The sequence below is a fragment of the Pelmatolapia mariae genome, linkage group LG1 (assembly GCF_036321145.2).
Source record: "Pelmatolapia mariae isolate MD_Pm_ZW linkage group LG1, Pm_UMD_F_2, whole genome shotgun sequence".
Lineage (NCBI taxonomy): Eukaryota > Metazoa > Chordata > Actinopteri > Cichliformes > Cichlidae > Pelmatolapia > Pelmatolapia mariae.
The window spans coordinates 16,168,814-16,185,903 of NC_086227.1; the positions used below are offsets into that span (position 1 = coordinate 16,168,814).

The 17,090-nt window shown below is 40.4% G+C and overlaps 1 protein-coding gene across 3 annotated transcripts in view; it reads left to right on the forward strand.

Moving 5' to 3' along the window:
- LOC134627676 (protein diaphanous homolog 3-like) overlaps positions 1–17,090 on the forward strand; it is a 168,468-nt gene that overhangs the window by 29,806 nt on the left and 121,572 nt on the right. For all 3 annotated transcript variants that reach the window (XM_063474000.1, XM_063473992.1, XM_063474009.1), the window contains 5 exons: positions 3,725–3,843; positions 3,938–4,002; positions 4,387–4,491; positions 5,900–6,223; positions 8,007–8,121. In XM_063474000.1, the coding sequence (XP_063330070.1) occupies positions 3,725–3,843; positions 3,938–4,002; positions 4,387–4,491; positions 5,900–6,223; positions 8,007–8,121 (728 nt within the window). The remainder of the gene's footprint in view (positions 1–3,724; positions 3,844–3,937; positions 4,003–4,386; positions 4,492–5,899; positions 6,224–8,006; positions 8,122–17,090) is intronic.

Genomic DNA, 17,090 nt, shown 5'->3' on the forward strand with positions numbered 1-17,090 from the left:
ATTTAATATAAAGGCAGAACATTACACATAACAACTAGAGATAGCACGATACCACTTTTTTATGTCCGATACCGATACTGATATCATAAATTTGGATATCTGCCGATACCGATATGAATCCGATATAGTGTATTTTGTAATCAATAAAACTGTTTTTTTTATTAATATCTTGCTGCATTTTGTATAATTCATACTCAAGTTTTAAAAAACAAAACACTAAAGCTATTCTGTTATACCTGTATGCAAAAAATACACTGCACCCAAAATATTTTATAGTTCAGCTACACTGATCAATCTAACAAACTTAAACCTACACCATCCTCCCTATTCTGGTATTTTAAAGAGTACTTAGGTTGTTTAATATTTCTGCTAACTAATAGGGTTGCCAACTCCCACCAAAAAAAAAAAAAAATAGGGAACCACCCCCCGCCTTGTGATGCTTAATCGACGCGATCAACTTTAATTTAATGCACGTGTAAAAAATGCACAGAAATCAATTATTTTTCTACAATAATTAAGTAGATTCAACATCTTTCTTCAACAGAATTGCAGACTGCACAGATGGTACCTTCCCAAAGGAAAAAGTACTATAGCTTACTAGTGTGTATATTAGACTTAATAGTATACATAATAGTATACAATAGTATATATACAATAATGGATTTCTATACATTTAATCAGATGAAAACTTTGATTGTAAGATTCAGATAATTATTTATTAAAAGTTAGTCATTTTAAATGAAATAACAAAGAAAAGTATTTTTTGTGCCCCCCTTTCCCTGCTAATGCCCTACCTGGCTCCCTGGCAAAACTTTGCTAGACCCGCCCCTGCACAGTTACCAGCCGTCAGCTACGTAAAAAAAGGATCCTGGTGTTATTTGTCTCTCAGAAACAGTTCATAACTTCCCTTCAACTCATTCATGTAACCTAAAATGTAATCCTGTTTCTCCATCATTGTTCAGCTCTGATGATTCAGTAAGAACATCTCCTGGATTCATTTTCATGTTTCCCTCTTACCACATATCCAAACAGATATCATGACCAGCAGCTTTTACAGCCGTGGCTCCAGCAAACATCAGCTGAAACTAAAAATTAATATTAAATCAATTCTAACAACAGCTTATCAAGCTTAAATGTGCTGCTGTTGTTTATCCGCTGGTCTCCTCTTTCTAGCGCAAAGTGGGCGATAAACAAACAAGAAAGACGGGACTTGCGACAGAAAAACCGATCAGCTGGTCATTGATCAGTTTCATGATTGAATTACATTTTTTATTTCTCTCCGATATCCGATCCAGTAATTTAGGTCAGTATCGGAACGATACGTATGGGTCCATCTCTAATAACAACTATCAGTTATAATAATTGACTTATGTTTTAAATTATTCATCAGGAAAAAGTACTAAAAATTGACCATAAAAAATAATACATTATTCTTTGATTTTGCTTTTATCTAGAACAGGAATTCACTCTAATTCAGCTTATAATTTAACATCAGTATTGTGAGGACTGTTTAAAAATAGTAGCTTAATGGAATGAACATATTTCTCCCTGTAGTTTAGTGGTTAAAGCTCCATTAGCTTATAGTATTTCTGTTAAATATGTGTACTGGGTTTGCTTAAGAAATTTGTCTTGCATTGTTGATTGTCCTTAGTGGCAGATTAGGCATTGTCTGAATGTGGTCCCTCTGATGAACTGCACTGGTTTTAGTTATTGGAATTCTTTTTGTTAATGTTTTTGTCTGCATTCATTCAGTGATTCCATTGTGTAGCTCATGTTTCGAATCATATGCATGGTATTATGAGATGCAGTCTCTGCATTGTTTTAGGAAGAGGTGGAAACCAATATCCCTGATTAATCACTGTTTGTAAGTATCAAAGTATTAGTTAATGATTTGGTGTAGAAGGGATTAGGACTCTCAGCGGGATCATTGTAAGATAATGAGCAGATCAAACATTCACTTTATCTTTAACTCGCAATAGCACTGTGCCTCCCAGCGTTGCATGTCATCTGTTGTTATTATATTATTTCCTTCTGCTTATTGAGGCTTGGCCCTGGTTATTTTGTGATCAGTGTGTCCAGCAGAGCCATATGAAACAGTTTAAATGCAATTACTCAGCGTTTGCTGATATTATCATCAAAACAGTGCTTTTATTAAGGCGCTAGGTTTGAAGGAACCCAAAGGGTCTTGTAACAGGGACCTGTGTAACATTAGCTGTCTCCACAGTCAACACAGTTGATTCCCTGTCCTACAGAAAACTTAAATATTGCTTCAGTGAATACCAAATTTGTGGTATATATGGACACATGCATGTAAGCAAACACATTACCACCCTCCTAAAAGCAAAGGGAGGGGCAGAATTTTAAATAAATAAAATTGTGATAAATTTTCTCTTTCCTTACAGTACTTCCATTTCCTGTTGGCATAGGTTTTCAATATTTGATATATTGCGAGACATCTGATACACCACTATTAGTTTAATTATTAAATAAAAATCAAAAGGGGCCAAACTGGGAATTATGTAGTTATTCTCTGCATTAAGGTATCTGTGTGCATATTTTTTTTTCCCCTCCAAGTTGAAAAATGTATAATTTCCATTAATTAGTGTTAATTACAGTAATTATATGCTTGTGCATGTAAAGTGTACCATGTTGTGATTTTTTTTTTGAGTTGTTTTCAAATTTTACCTATTACTTGAAAAACAACAAGAAAAAACAACTCAGTAATATGCTAATATGCTAATTAGTTTAGAGCTGTCTGTTAGTATATTAAACTATCTCTGATATAATACAGTAACTGTAAAAGATGTCGGGCACATTTCCCGTATCCTTTTGGTAGCCATGTTCTTCCTGCATACACTAAACAGATTAAAACTAACAAATGCAATTAGGTGTTTTTGCAGTCCCAGGCCTTATTTAAAGTACAACAGTAAGCGGAAAGCATTAGGCCTTGAGCACAGAGTGTCTTTGCTCACTGTTTCTTGTGTGTAGCAATGCAGTGCATAAAATTTCAGTTTTAAATAGAGATTATATTTTGTGTTAATAAATTGTAATCAATTTCCAACTAATAGCATCGCTAGCCTTAAAGCTCTGAAACAGCTGCGATAATCAAAAGAAGTCTTTGCCAGCAAATTGTTGTGTGAGTGGTGCAAAGTCACACAACATGAACATCTGACACCACAAGTTTGCAGAGGGAGATGGCAATTTTATTTAACTTGTCTGCTGTACTTTGAGTCATAAATGGTCACATTGTATTGTATTATTCAGACCATTAAGCATGTCATGAATAAAAGATGAAACGGCATTTTTACAATAAGGAAAGTTGGAAAAGACTGAAGACTGAAACGATTTCCTGTAATATGATATCCTGCGTAATGTTTGTAGAACTGTATGCGGATACCTTGCAGCAACCTGATGTCATCTGCAGGTAACGTAGCGTAAACACAGTGGATAGCCATGCATAGTATTTGATGTCATTTAAATGCAGCTACCAGGAGTGACTTAAATTGTTAATTTTATTACAGCAGAGAAAAGTGAGTGTAAATTTTGTCACTAAGGTTCTTTGCCATTATCAGGCCACCATTGTGAAGAGCATTTTGTTCTTAATGGTTTGCCTGGTTAAATAAAAGATTAAAATTGCTTGAAAGCCTGTGCCTGTGGCTCAAAGACAGTTGTATGTTTCTAACTATCTCTCTATACTTTTTGTCTCATTTATCTTCGCTCGCAGGCCACAGTACTTTAAGATCATTGAGGAATGTGTTTCTCAAATTGTGCTCCACCGTAGTGGCACTGACCCAGATTTCAGTTATCGCAAGCGCCTCGATGTCGACTTTAGCCACCTATTAGGCAAGTTGCACAATTTTGATAGTTTTTTTTAAATTACTTTTTTCCCCCCAGTAGAGCACTGATAATTTCTGACTAGTTGTTTTTTGTTTTTCAGAGGTGTGCGTGGATAAATCTCGAATAGATGAATATGAACAACGAGCTTTGGAACTGGCACAGAAGGCAAGTAATGACAAAAGGAAGCAAAAATATAGCATGCTGACATTTAAACTAATGTGTTGTATAAAATAAGGTACTAATGAAACACAAACTCTTCTAAAAATCTAAATATAATGAGGCCATAGGAATAACAACCATATAGGTTTTTGTAAACATCAGTTAGCAACCGTGACATCTTGCTGTGGAATAATGACCAGACTGACCTTAAATTACGCAAAATTCATTTTAAAGTGAGATATAATAAAACAATGTTTCATTGTAATGTAGCAGTGTAATTGTGTCGGTTTCTACCATTAGCTGAAATCAGCTAATTTCAAGTTATATTCCAAGTCGGTATTATGTGTGCTTGGTTGAATAAACTAGATATTTGGTGCTCCTTTTTTTCAGTTTGATGAGGAGTTTCTAAGCAGACAGGAGGCACAAGCTCAGCTGGTCAAGTGTGAAGAAAAAATAGCTGAACTCCAAGCAGAGCTACAGGCCTTCAGGTCCCAGGTATTTTTGTACATTTCTTTTTATTCGAAACGGGATGTGAGATGTAAGAAAATGTTGGATTGGATTACTAATTAAAATCCCTTGAATATTGCATGGAAATGCAATTCAACTTTCTTTTCTTACTTTCCAATGATGAGATGTTCTTGTTATTTAGGGTTGCGGCAGAGGGGTGGGGGTTTTATTCACTGGAGCCTGCCGTTTGGTTTGACATAGAGGCTGCTTTACTGGCTAGCTGACACTAAGTCTAATAGGAATACTGACCAGTCCTCCATGTTGGCCATTTCTAATTCTCTGATCTCTATCCCATAAGAGGAAATTGTTCTAAAAGCAATTTATTCTGACAACCCCTTCAGCCCCCCCCTTCCCATACCACAACACTCCAGAGAGTTACTCCTACACCCTGGCACTGCAAGATAACTACACACTCAGAGAGAGGAAAAGAACTTCCTTTTTTTCCATGATAATTTTTCAATTTGAGTGAGCAAACACAGGATGAATACTCAAATACTGCCTTGGTTCAAATGGTGATGGTACATTTAACCGGTGCAGGTGCATGCATACATACTTTGTCTCTTTGTCTTTGACCATGCCTGTATCAGTCTCGCTCCCACCAAACAGACTTTCACTCGTGCTTGTTAATTCAGCAAAGGTGTTCTTCCCTGCAGACGCAGAATAAGAGCCCAGGGCTGACCTTTAGTCTGCGTCTTTAATCTAAAACTGGTGCATGGATCAATAAGCCATTTGCTCTATATGATACAATTTACAAAGCTTGTAGGGCCAGTTATAGCATTTCTGTTTTTTTGTATTTTTGAAAAAACATCATTGTGTGTATGATCTTAACAGAATCTGGACCCTTTATGAGCACTTGGCCTTTACTGAATGGTTGAAAGAGTACAGGTCTGGTATCCATACCATAGAGGTATTACACAGGAAAGAATACAGAACATGGTGTATAAACACATTTTGTTTTGCTTTTGGTCTCTCCAATAAGTCGTTTTTCTTTGTTTTCTTTGACATGTGAATTCACTGCCACGTGATATTTAAAAAATAAATAATAAAAAAATACGAAGGCGTTCATTCTGCAGAAAATACATTTCAAGTTGGAAGCTAAGTGCAATAGCATGGAGCCCTAAACTATGAACTCTGGGAATGGCTGATTGAGATGTCGTATCATCAGCCTTGTTCATTACCTTGCTTCAAGGTAGCTTAGCATTGTGCTCCTGTTTTGAAAATTTAATTGATGATGTTGTATTTCAAGTATAATTTTTTTAATTCCAGGCTACAGTTTACTGTTCAATTCAAAACTGCTTCAGTTCTGAGCTCTGTGCGTGCATGTGTGTGTGTGCGTGCATATGTGTGTGTTTATTTCTACTTCTATAGCTGAATTTTCTTTTGCTTGAATTTTCAGTTTGGAGCTGTACCTGTGGGGCTGGCCACTGCCAATGCTGGACAGGCATCATCTTCTTCAACAATCCCATCTGGGGTTCCAATTCCTGCTCCAGCATCTCTTGGGCCAGGCCCACCACCACCTCCCCCTCCGCCTCCGTTACCTGGTTGTCCTGCACCACCTCCACCACCTGGAATGCCTCCTCCATTTGGTGCTCCCCCACCACCCCCTCTTGGATTTGGGGGTGGTCTAGGCTCACCTACCCACCACACTCTGCCTTATGGCCTCAGGCCAAAGAAAGAATTCAAGCCTGAAACCTCCATGAAGCGCCTGAACTGGTCCAAGGTAAGACTCACAGAGGTAACATACTACAGTTGGTACAATGCACTGTAGTGTATGTTACATTATAAAAAATGAAGTATTTCAAAAACTTTGAAAGAAGAAACTAAAATTTAGGCCACATAGAGGCCCTCTACTTTGTTCCTGATGTTTATTGGCAGCTCCTGCTAAGTACAGGTGTTTTTCTGAGAATTAAACAACAACTTTCTCACTTTGTGCCAAGCCAGAAATAATTGAAAATAACAGATGATCAGATGCTATTGTCAGAGCAGCCTCTGTGGTACTAATACAGATGTTGTTATCCGCAAAGCAATATTAGTTCACACCACCAGCGATGTTAGTTTGTGGTTTGATTAATAATTTAATGTCAGATTTACAACAGTACAGATGTTCAGCAAATTAAACCAGATGTTTGAAATTTACAGAGAACATTCATGTAGGACATGTGGAGAACCTGTCCTGCAGCTGTGGAAGACCCTTGCATATGGCTGTGTTTGGGACAAAGCTGTTGTAAAACTTTCTCATTAATAAGAGTTTAACTTCCAACTGTTGCCCACAAACAGCAGTCCTAATGCAGTGACACTCATTTATCACTTTTCTAATAGAATGGCACTTAGTAAGGGTATCTTTGCTGAGGTCAGTGCCCTGTCTTGCAATTTTAAACAAGGTGATCCACATCTGCACCAGAGTTTCATGGTGTTAATTTGACCATTCTTCATTTCTTCATCATATAACAAGAACTTGAAAGGTCTGGCTTTGGTGGACATACAAAAATACAGCTGGCAATTTACACATGTAATAGATACAGGAGGAAGTCAGCTTTCCGTTAGTGTTGCATTTCACTGGACTCTGCTTAATCTAATATTCACAAGTGTTTTAGTAAGGTCCGGCATATTGAGTCACGCAACAATGTTTGTATCTTGGCTCTAACTGCCTTTCAAAGCCGGTTGCTGACAGTGACAACGAGATCAGTTTAATATAACTACAAAAATATGCAGTGAAAGATAGTTGATTCTTCAAGACATCAGCAGTGCTACCAGTGTTTGGATGATTAACCTCCTAGGACCTGGCGTCCACATATGTGGACATCACATTTTGGGTTATTTAGACCAAAATACTCAATTTTGCTCTACAAGGGCCTGATATCCACTTATGAGGACATTATACTGCTACTGATCTATCAAAATTTTAAACGAATATCCTCATATGTGCATCTCATTTTTCTTAAAAACAAAAATAAGGTAAAAAAAAAAATCTGGTAATTCTTTGTTTTTACATTCATCGGGCCCCAATATGCCCAAATATCAAAGAGAAATTAAAAATGCATGCTGTGGAAGAGTTCGGGTCTTAGGAGGTTAAAGGAAGTATTCACTTTGAAAATATTCTTTGATAGACTATGGATTAAATTTAAAGACTCCTCAATATATTTTTAAAATTAAGCTTGAGGTTTTACCAACTTTTATCTATTTATCTACCTGCTTGTCTGACTTTTCTTATTTTAGTCTGTATTGTAGGTTCTGCTGACTTTATGTTATTGTTCCAAGGAGGAAAACTATTTCATTGAGTAATGGGAATACTGTACTTTATATTAATCTGGAAAGAAATGCAAATACCTGGTGGCGTGCTTATTGTTATTTATTTACATTCTCAACATTTTGTGTCAGTCTTCATGGGAAACTATATCTCGAGGCTTTAATGTGACTAATAAATAATTAAGTAATCTTTATATTTCTCTGTCAAGCCCTAACTGGTTAATTAAAGATGTTAAATTATGGCTGTGTATTTTAAGATTCGTCCCCAAGAAATGTCAGAGGGCTGTTTTTGGGTGCGGGTTGATGAGGACCAGTATGCAAAGCCAGATCTGCTCAACAGAGTTGCTCTTACTTTTGGATCACAGAGAACAGGTAAGACTCCATCTACTTTTTAATGCACTTATTTATTTAATTTCCATCTGTCAAGGTGGTGCATTGTATTCTGAGAAGGCTTGGTTATCCTTCATAAACAGATGTTTTCACACAGTTAAGCATTTGTGTGTAATACATTATTTAACTTATTGTTACATAATATTTCTTTGTTTTCTTTGACTTTTTTTTAGAAGTTTTCCACACTCGTCTATTTAGTTCACTCGTCTAGACAGTTGTGTACATTAGTTTGTGTTCAGCACTGCTTTAAACTTTCTACTTCACTTTTTCTTCAGTCTTCTTGTCTCAGCTGGATGGTAAAAGTAATAATTAAGATTGTCTTAATTAAGATACTTCAGCAGTATTACTCTGGGTTTATAAGCATTGTGCAATCATTGAACCTTAAAAGAAATGTCTTTTTTTAAATACAGAATAATTTAGCTGAAAAGCAACAGAAAATATAAATGGTTAAACAACAACAATTAATTAATAATTAGTAAATATAAAATAAAAAGAAAATAGAGGGCTGACTATAGTCTGACCTCGGCCTGGTCATGAACAGCTTTTTGCACCAGGTGGAGCCCACTATCTGAATCTTCGGCCACATTGGAACCCATTCATGGTCACTGGCGGGCTTTCTAGACTCTCGTTGCCTAGGTAACCCTCTAATGTATTTACTACCAGGTCTCATCGGGGATAGCTGTTGTTAGTTGCTTCAATCTCTTGCCTGGAAGTCGATTAAAGTCTTGGGACATTATTTGTTGTTTTATGTCCTTCATTGCAAAATTGCTTCCATGGAGATTTAGACCAACTGAAGCACCAGTGTCAACACATGAAAGCTGGATTCTGACTTAGGCAAATTCCCATAAATGGTAGCTTCAAGCCACTGACTCCTGAAACAGTTACATACTCCATACGTGTGAGTTGTCATACCAACTCACACGTATGGATCGTTTGTTTAGCCAGTCCTATCCCTGAGAAAGTACTTTAATGTGCTGGGGAAATATGTGGATCAAAATAATAATTATTATCACAGTATTACTGGTTTTATAGAAATGATTCTGTCCTCTATTTAAATAGACTGCTTGTGCAGTGTCTTTTTTTTTTTTTTTTTTTTTAAAGCAGTAGTTTCAGTACTAGCACTCCTTGTGGAATCAGACTGTTTTGTATTTTGGCGACTATTTTAGTGGTGATATTGCATAATAAAACACCATACTCTTACTGCCTAAGACATTAGTGTAGCTGGTTATATCTGGAATATTCATGTACAAGGTTGTTGGAATGATTAAAGCTTGAGTAGGAGGTAGCAAGAGATGTTATCCCTCCCCGGTGTTTCATTTATTAGTCCCTTCACTGATGATTTATTCACGTCTTGTGTTTTCTTTCTTGTCTTGTCACTGCTTCAGCTAGCTTACGCCAATTTGAATTATTCATCCAGGTGTTATCTACCTGTCACAACTCTATGGCGTTCCTCTCAAGGCACAGTGCCCCCTTCTCCCTCCCTTACACACCAATGCAACCCTAGCTCCCTATAGTCAAAGTGTTGAATAATGGAGGCAGATCTAAAGGGCAAACAGGTAGACAGACAGTCAAACAGGTGTTCTTTGGGGATGGCAAAGGAAGGATGTTCACCTGAAGACATTGTACTTTCCTGTTAGGTTAATGACCTAGCGTCTGCACATTTTCACAGAATTTTATTCTCCAGCTTTCATGAAATACATGCCTCACCTTATGGGCAGGCACGCAAAAGCGGTTCAGCTCTGTGCCGTTCCAGCTGCTTGGTTTGTTACTGTTAACGGGTAATGCATTTTAGATTTGGTGAGAAAGAAACATTTGTCTTTCACATCATTTGAAAGGTTGTTCTCCTCACGGTTTTTTCCAGTCCCAGTGGAGGTTGTAGGAGCAGGATGACTGGTAGGTTGTGCAATCGGACCCAGCTGCTACCCATAGCGTGGGTCATCAAGTGAACTTGCATGTGTATGTGCTTGTGGGTTTGTTTTCTTATTAACACAGCCGTGTAGCATCATGTTTCATCTCACTTAAGAGCAGCAGCATCTGGATCAGCATTAAACATTAAACGGGACACAATGTGAAACAGTATTCACTCAGTTTGCCTCATTAAATATGGATTCATATTTCTTGAAACTTCCTCTTTTTTTTCTTTTCTTTTTTTTTTGGTGATGTTTATTCCTCTTAGTAGTTTTCTAAGACAATTCCTGTCACCCACACAAAATCTGGGAAAAAGACCATCACAGCTGTATTTTCAGCAGACATTCTCTGGTTAATCAAGTATAAACTACAAAATAAACAAATTAAAAAAAATGAATGTCTAAAATATAAAACACCCAGCTCGCCCCTGCGTGCGGTTTATCCTTCAAGCTCGGGTTCTCTACCAGAGGCCTGGGAGCTTGAGGGTCCTGCGCAGTATCTTAGCTGTTCCCAGGACTGCGCTCTTCTGGACAGAGATCTCCGATGTTGTTCCCGGGATCTGCTGGAGCCACTCGCCTAGCTTGGGAGTCACCGCACCTAGTGCTCCGATTATCACGGGGACCACCGTTACCTTCACCCTCCACATCCTCTCGAGCTCTTCTCTGAGCCCTTGGTATTTCTCCAGCTTCTCTTGTTCCTTCTTTCTGATGTTGCTGTCATTCGGAACCGCTACATCGATCACTACGGCCATCTTCTTCTGTTTGTCTACCACCACTATGTCCGGTTGGTTAGCCACCACCATTTTGTCCGTCTGTATCTGGAAGTCCCACAGGATCTTAGCTCGGTCATTCTCCACCACCCTTGGGGGCGTCTCCCATTTTGACCTCGGAACTTCCAGGCCATATTCGGCACAGATGTTTCTGTATACTATGCCGGCCACTTGGTTATGGCGTTCCATGTATGCCCTGCCTGCTAGCATCTTGCACCCTGCTGTTATGTGCTGGATTGTCTCAGGGGCATCTTTACACAGCCTGCACCTGGGGTCTTGCCTGGTGTGATAGACCCCAGCCTCTATGGATCTTGTACTCAGAGCTTGTTCTTGTGCTGCCATGATTCCCGCCTGGGGCGTCTGTATCCAGTAAGGGTCCTATGCTAAGCGAGCCTACCGCAGACATGAGCGAGACAGATAAATATGAAGGCATGCCGGCTCGGACGTCGCCCGGATCAACAAGGTCCGCGTCAGGTGTTGAGGAACCAGGGCACCCTGACGAGAAGTGGGCTACTGGAACAAGAAGGCATCGGTGGGCAAGAGACGAAAACAGGGCGTTGTTGGAATGCTACTACGCAAGTAACCCTGGCGGAAGGGGTTACATGAATAGGATGAGGGACCTATGGATTCTTCGATACCCAACATCCACAATGACGGCGAAACAACTAGTAGCTCAGTGTTCCAACATTCGAAAGAAGGGACTGCTCTCACAGCTAGAGATTGACGAGGTACAACATAAATGCTATGGCAAGGGGGAGCCAGGACGCCAGGTCAGGGGGGCTATGGTACAAAGCCCCAAGTGTGATAGGAGAAGGATCGTTGAGTGCGAGAGGAACTGACCTGAAAGATAGGATCATGGCCAAGCTTGAAACCTGGATCCCCCGTAGCCGGTTACCAAGATTACGTGAAGTACCCTCAGAAGGTCTGCTAGATGATGTTAATGCAGCACTACGGATGATACCTACAGCCACGCTTACCAAGACTAACAAGCTGATCTACAATGCGGCAGCAGTGATCAGTGAGATGCTTGGCTATAAGTTGAACAGCCACAAGGAGCAGTACCCTCCATGGAGAAGGAGGCTAGAGGGCAAGATCAAAGTAGCACGGAGGGAGGTTAGCCAACTAACGGAGTTGCAGAAAGATGCGACAAAGAAGGTGCATAAAAAATACAGCAAGCTGTTAGTTGACGAGAGACACCCGGAATGGCTAACCGAAGGTCGGACGGTCCTGATCCAACTACCGACCAATAACCTGCCTCAGTACTACATGGAAGCTCCTGTCAGGCATCATATCGGCTAAGATGAACAGGCACATGGGTCAATACATGAGCGGGGCACAGAAAGGGATTGGCAAGAATACCAGAGGCGCAAAACCTCCTGTACATGGATGACATCAAGCTGTATGCCAAGAGTGAACGAGACATCGATTCACTGATCCACACCACCAGGATATACAGCAATGACATCCGGATGTCATTCGGGCTGGAGAAGTGTAGTCGGATGATAACAAAGAGAGGGAAGGTAGTCAGAACTGAGGGGATCGAGCTACCAGAAGGCAACATTGCAGACATAGAGGATAGTTCAGGGCTCGCAAAATCGCTAGCCCGACGTCCCGGGGCTAGCGATTTTTCCAGTCGGGCTACCAGAATCTATCCCTGCCCTGCCCGTCGGGCTATCATAGGAAGGAAAAATATATGTCAATGCTTTTGCATTCTTTCGGAAATGTAGCTGGGTAAATATGTCTTTGGCATCGGTGAACCACTGTCAATATGTGACTAGGGCTGCTCAATTAATCAAATTTTAATCTAAATTACGATCTGGGCTTTCAACGATCATTAAAAATGACTGAGCCGATTATTAGCACCTCCCTCGTGCTTTACTCTCGCGCTGCTCCGTGTGGCAAATCGAGCGCACCTCTCTGCGTTTCGAACACAAGGCACAACAATTAAGAGGAGCTAACAGAGGGAAGCTCGGAAAGCTAAGCAGAAGTTATTTGGAGAGGAGAGTGACTGCCGTTGGTTGAAAAGAGAGGTAAAAAACCCTTCAGTGGTGTGGAAACATTATGGGTTCGCGGAGTCAGACGTGGATCAAGTAGACATAGTGTGTAAACTTTGGTGTCATAGCTGCACCACAGAGCAACACTGCAAAGTTCACTAAACATAGATGTTTACATTTTATTTTTATTGCAAACATTTGCACTGTTATCAGTATTTGCACACTATTTTATACTATTTTTGACAATCTTTAAAGCCATTATTCAATGCATTGTTATTGTTAAATAAATATCATCAAATAATCGAGATCTCAATTTCAGTGAAAATAATCGTGATTATCATTTTTGCCATAATCGAGCAGCCCTATATGTGACATATTGAAATCACATTTGAATTTGCGCTTGTTTTTTGCTTTCACTTTGCAATCGCGTGAACTGTGTATAGAGAGCGACAGTACTGATTGGTGAGTGACGATAATTTGCGCACCAATTCCTCTGACATCGTCTTATCAATCGTTAGTTTACTATGCAAACATGACAAGTGAAATCTCCCGCAGGAGAGAGGTTGATCGCGCAGAGAACCGCTGAGCGTTATGTGAATGCGTGTGTAAAGGCAGCAGGATATATGTTTTAGTTCTGCTGAGCCAAATAAGACCGGTCAGGGTGAAGAAGTGACAGCCAAAGAAAAGCTTACCACAAAACGCAAAAGTTATGACAAATCAGACTATAAGGCAAAAAGAAAGTGCAGCTTTATGGTTTCATGGACAAAAGAATTTCTGTGGCTGCAATATGACAAGCTAAATAACCAGGGGTGCACATAAGTGGTCCGCAGGTGCGCATTTGCTGTCAAAATAAAATACGCGCACAAGATAAGAAGTTGCAATGCGTGTTTGCGTCCATAAGATTTTCTGGAGGAGGACAGACATTTGTTTAGAACTCTTAAAGATGTCGAAGAAGCTCCTTTAAGCAATTACTTTGGTGTTCCTCCACCTCCAAAGAAATGTCAGATGGAGTCCGAACCACAAAAGAAGCGCGTATTCTAGGAAAAGTGGTTGCAGGAGGTGAGCTGGCTTTAAACAGATGATGAACGCACAGAGATGTGGTGCAGAATGTGCCATGAAAATCCCACTCTAGCGGACAAAAACAGTGCCTTTTATATGGACGCAAACGCGCGTTGCAACTTCTTATCTGGTGCACGTCTTTTATTTTGACAGCGAATGCGCACATGCGGACCACTTATGTGCACCCGTGTAAATAACATAATGTTCTGCCGGGTTTGTTGTTGGTTTCCCTCGATTTCTGAGTCGACAAGTGCCTTTGTTACTGGGACCAGTAATTTTAAGAAAGGCCCCCATTAGAACCCATGAGAAATGCAAGAAATGCATTATTGCTCAGTCTGCAAATAACATACTAAAAATCAACCTTAAAAATCTGTTTAGAACAGCCTACTATGTTGCAAAGAGTGAACTACCACTGGCAAAATTTAGCAGTCTTTGCAAACTTCAAAAAGCAAATGGCCTAGATCTTGGTTCCACTTGCCTTGTACCTGTGATTTCAGTGGAAAATTCAAATTCAGGATCTGACACAGACTGATTCCTGTTGTAAAGTTCTTACAAGTTCATAGAAATTTCTGTTCAATTACAACCAAGTATTTGAGTTGATGATTGTAACTTTTATACAATATTGTAATTTGTGTTTCAACAATTTTTGGATTAATGTTTTGTTTCCGTTACAATATTATACATTAAAGTATAATATTGTAACGGAAACAAAACAGGAAACAAAACATAAAAAAAATTGCTCCCTTTTTTATTCGGGCTACTTAAATTTATTTTGGGCTACCAAAAACTGAAGAGTCCCTGCCCGAAGGGCTACCAGGGATTTTGAAATTTTGCGAGCCCTGCAGTTACAAGTACCTGGGGATCCCGCAGGCGAATGGGAACCATGAAGAGGCAGCTAGGAAAGCTGCAACCACCAAGTACCTGCAGAGGGTCAGGCAAGTCCTGAGGAGTCAGCTGAACGGTAAGAACAAGATCCGGGCTATCAACACCTACGCCCTGCCCGTGATCAGGTACCCAGCTGGTATAATAAGTTGGCCAAAGGAGGAGATAGAAGCCACTGACATAAAGACAAGAAAGCTCCTTACCATGCATGGAGGGTTTCACCCCAAGTCCAGCACCCTGAGGCTGTACGCTAAGCGGAAGGAAGGGGGCCGGGGACTGGTGAGTGTCAGCACCACAGTCCAGGATGAGACAACGAACATCCAAGAATACATTGGGAAGATGGCCCCAACTGACCGAGTGCTCAGTGAATACCTCAGGCAGCAGAAACCCAAGAAAGAGGAGGGAGACGAGGAACCATCATGGAAGGACAGGCCCCTGCACGGTATGTACCACCGGCAGATAGAGGAGGTGGCTGATATCCAGAAATCCTACCAGCTGGACAAAGCTGGACTGAAAGACAGCACAGAGGCACTAATCATGGCAGCACAAGAACAAGCTCTGAGTACAAGATCCATAGAGGCTGGGGTCTATCACACCAGGCAAGACCCCAGGTGCAGGCTGTGTAAAGATGCCCCTGAGACAATCCAGCACATAACAGCAGGGTGCAAGATGCTAGCAGGCAGGGCATACATGGAACGCCATAACCAAGTGGCCGGCATAGTATACAGAAACATCTGTGCCGAATATGGCCTGGAAGTTCCGAGGTCAAAATGGGAGACGCCCCCAAGGGTGGTGGAGAATGACCGAGCTAAGATCCTGTGGGACTTCCAGATACAGACGGACAAAATGGTGGTGGCTAACCAACCGGACATAGTGGTGGTAGACAAACAGAAGAAGATGGCCGTAGTGATCGATGTAGCGGTTCCGAATGACAGCAACATCAGAAAGAAGGAACACGAGAAGCTGGAGAAATACCAAGGGCTCAGAGAAGAGCTCGAGAGGATGTGGAGGGTGAAGGTAACGGTGGTCCCCGTGATAATCGGAGCACTAGGTGCGGTGACTCCCAAGCTAGGCGAGTGGCTCCAGCAGATCCCGGGAACAACATCGGAGATCTCTGTCCAGAAGAGCGCAGTCCTGGGAACAGCTAAGATACTGCGCAGGACCCTCAAGCTCCCAGGCCTCTGGTAGAGGACCCGAGCTTGAAGGATAAACCGCCCGCAGGGGCGTGCTGGGTGTTTAAATGATTTTATACATTAATATATAAAGTTTTAACACAAACTATATATAACTACATTTGGAGAAGAAAAACATGCATCTTGAATAATGAGGTATTATATTCACAGTTGCTTCAATATATGGGTGTCTTTTGAGTGATCATTTTGCAAGAAACAGTTTAAAAAAATCACTGAATAATGTCTGTGCTCTTCTCTCAAGTGTGTCCTCATTAGCTGTAAACTTTTGATAGAGACTAGTGCTGTGTCTGTATAAAATGTGTGTGCACAACAGGCTGATTGCAAATGGCATGAGATGTTACTGAAATCATTAATTGCAGGGGGAATTGGGTGTTCTAACAAATTAAGCTGATTCTGATTTCAAAGATTTAGCTACTGCAGTTCAGAAAAAACTTTGTAATGGAAGCTAGTTGTGTGACAGTATCTAGACTGATATTATTTTCCATGAGAATTTACCCCCAAACTTTTCACTTTCTGAGGGTAGCTCACAAAACAGCTGCACGCAGTATCTCTCCTGCCTGATGATGCCATTACTTGTAAAAAGGCTCATAGTGGAAATGGGGAAAATAATTGTAGGTGAGAGAAGATGTGGAGATCTCAAAGAATTGCACCAGAAGCCAGAGAAGTAGAAGCAGGATGGCGAGTGCTAGTCTTTATGATTTGTATTAACCTAAAATAAATAGGCAACGCACAACAAGGAAGGGACTACTGCATCTCCAGCACTGTACTAGCCTGGGACAGCCCTTTTAACTACATTTAGGCCACCATTTACTGCTGTTTTTGTATGGTTTGCCCTGTGTATGTGTCTGCTGCCATTTACAGGAGAAAAAAAATGCAAGGACCCAAAGCTCACACACACACACATACTGATGAACACATATACAGAGATAGCTTACTGTGTGACTGTAGCTACAAAAGGCTTATTTGGGAAAAAGATTTTGCAAATCTGGTTGTTTCATCAATTGCTTGCCTTGTTTTGAATAATGAACGATGATAGATAGATGGATGAAATATAACTATTTGCGACTGCTTTTTGTGTGCTCTCTGTGTGTATGAACAGTTGGTATGTAAAGCAAGAAACAGACAAATGCATATATGCTCTTTATT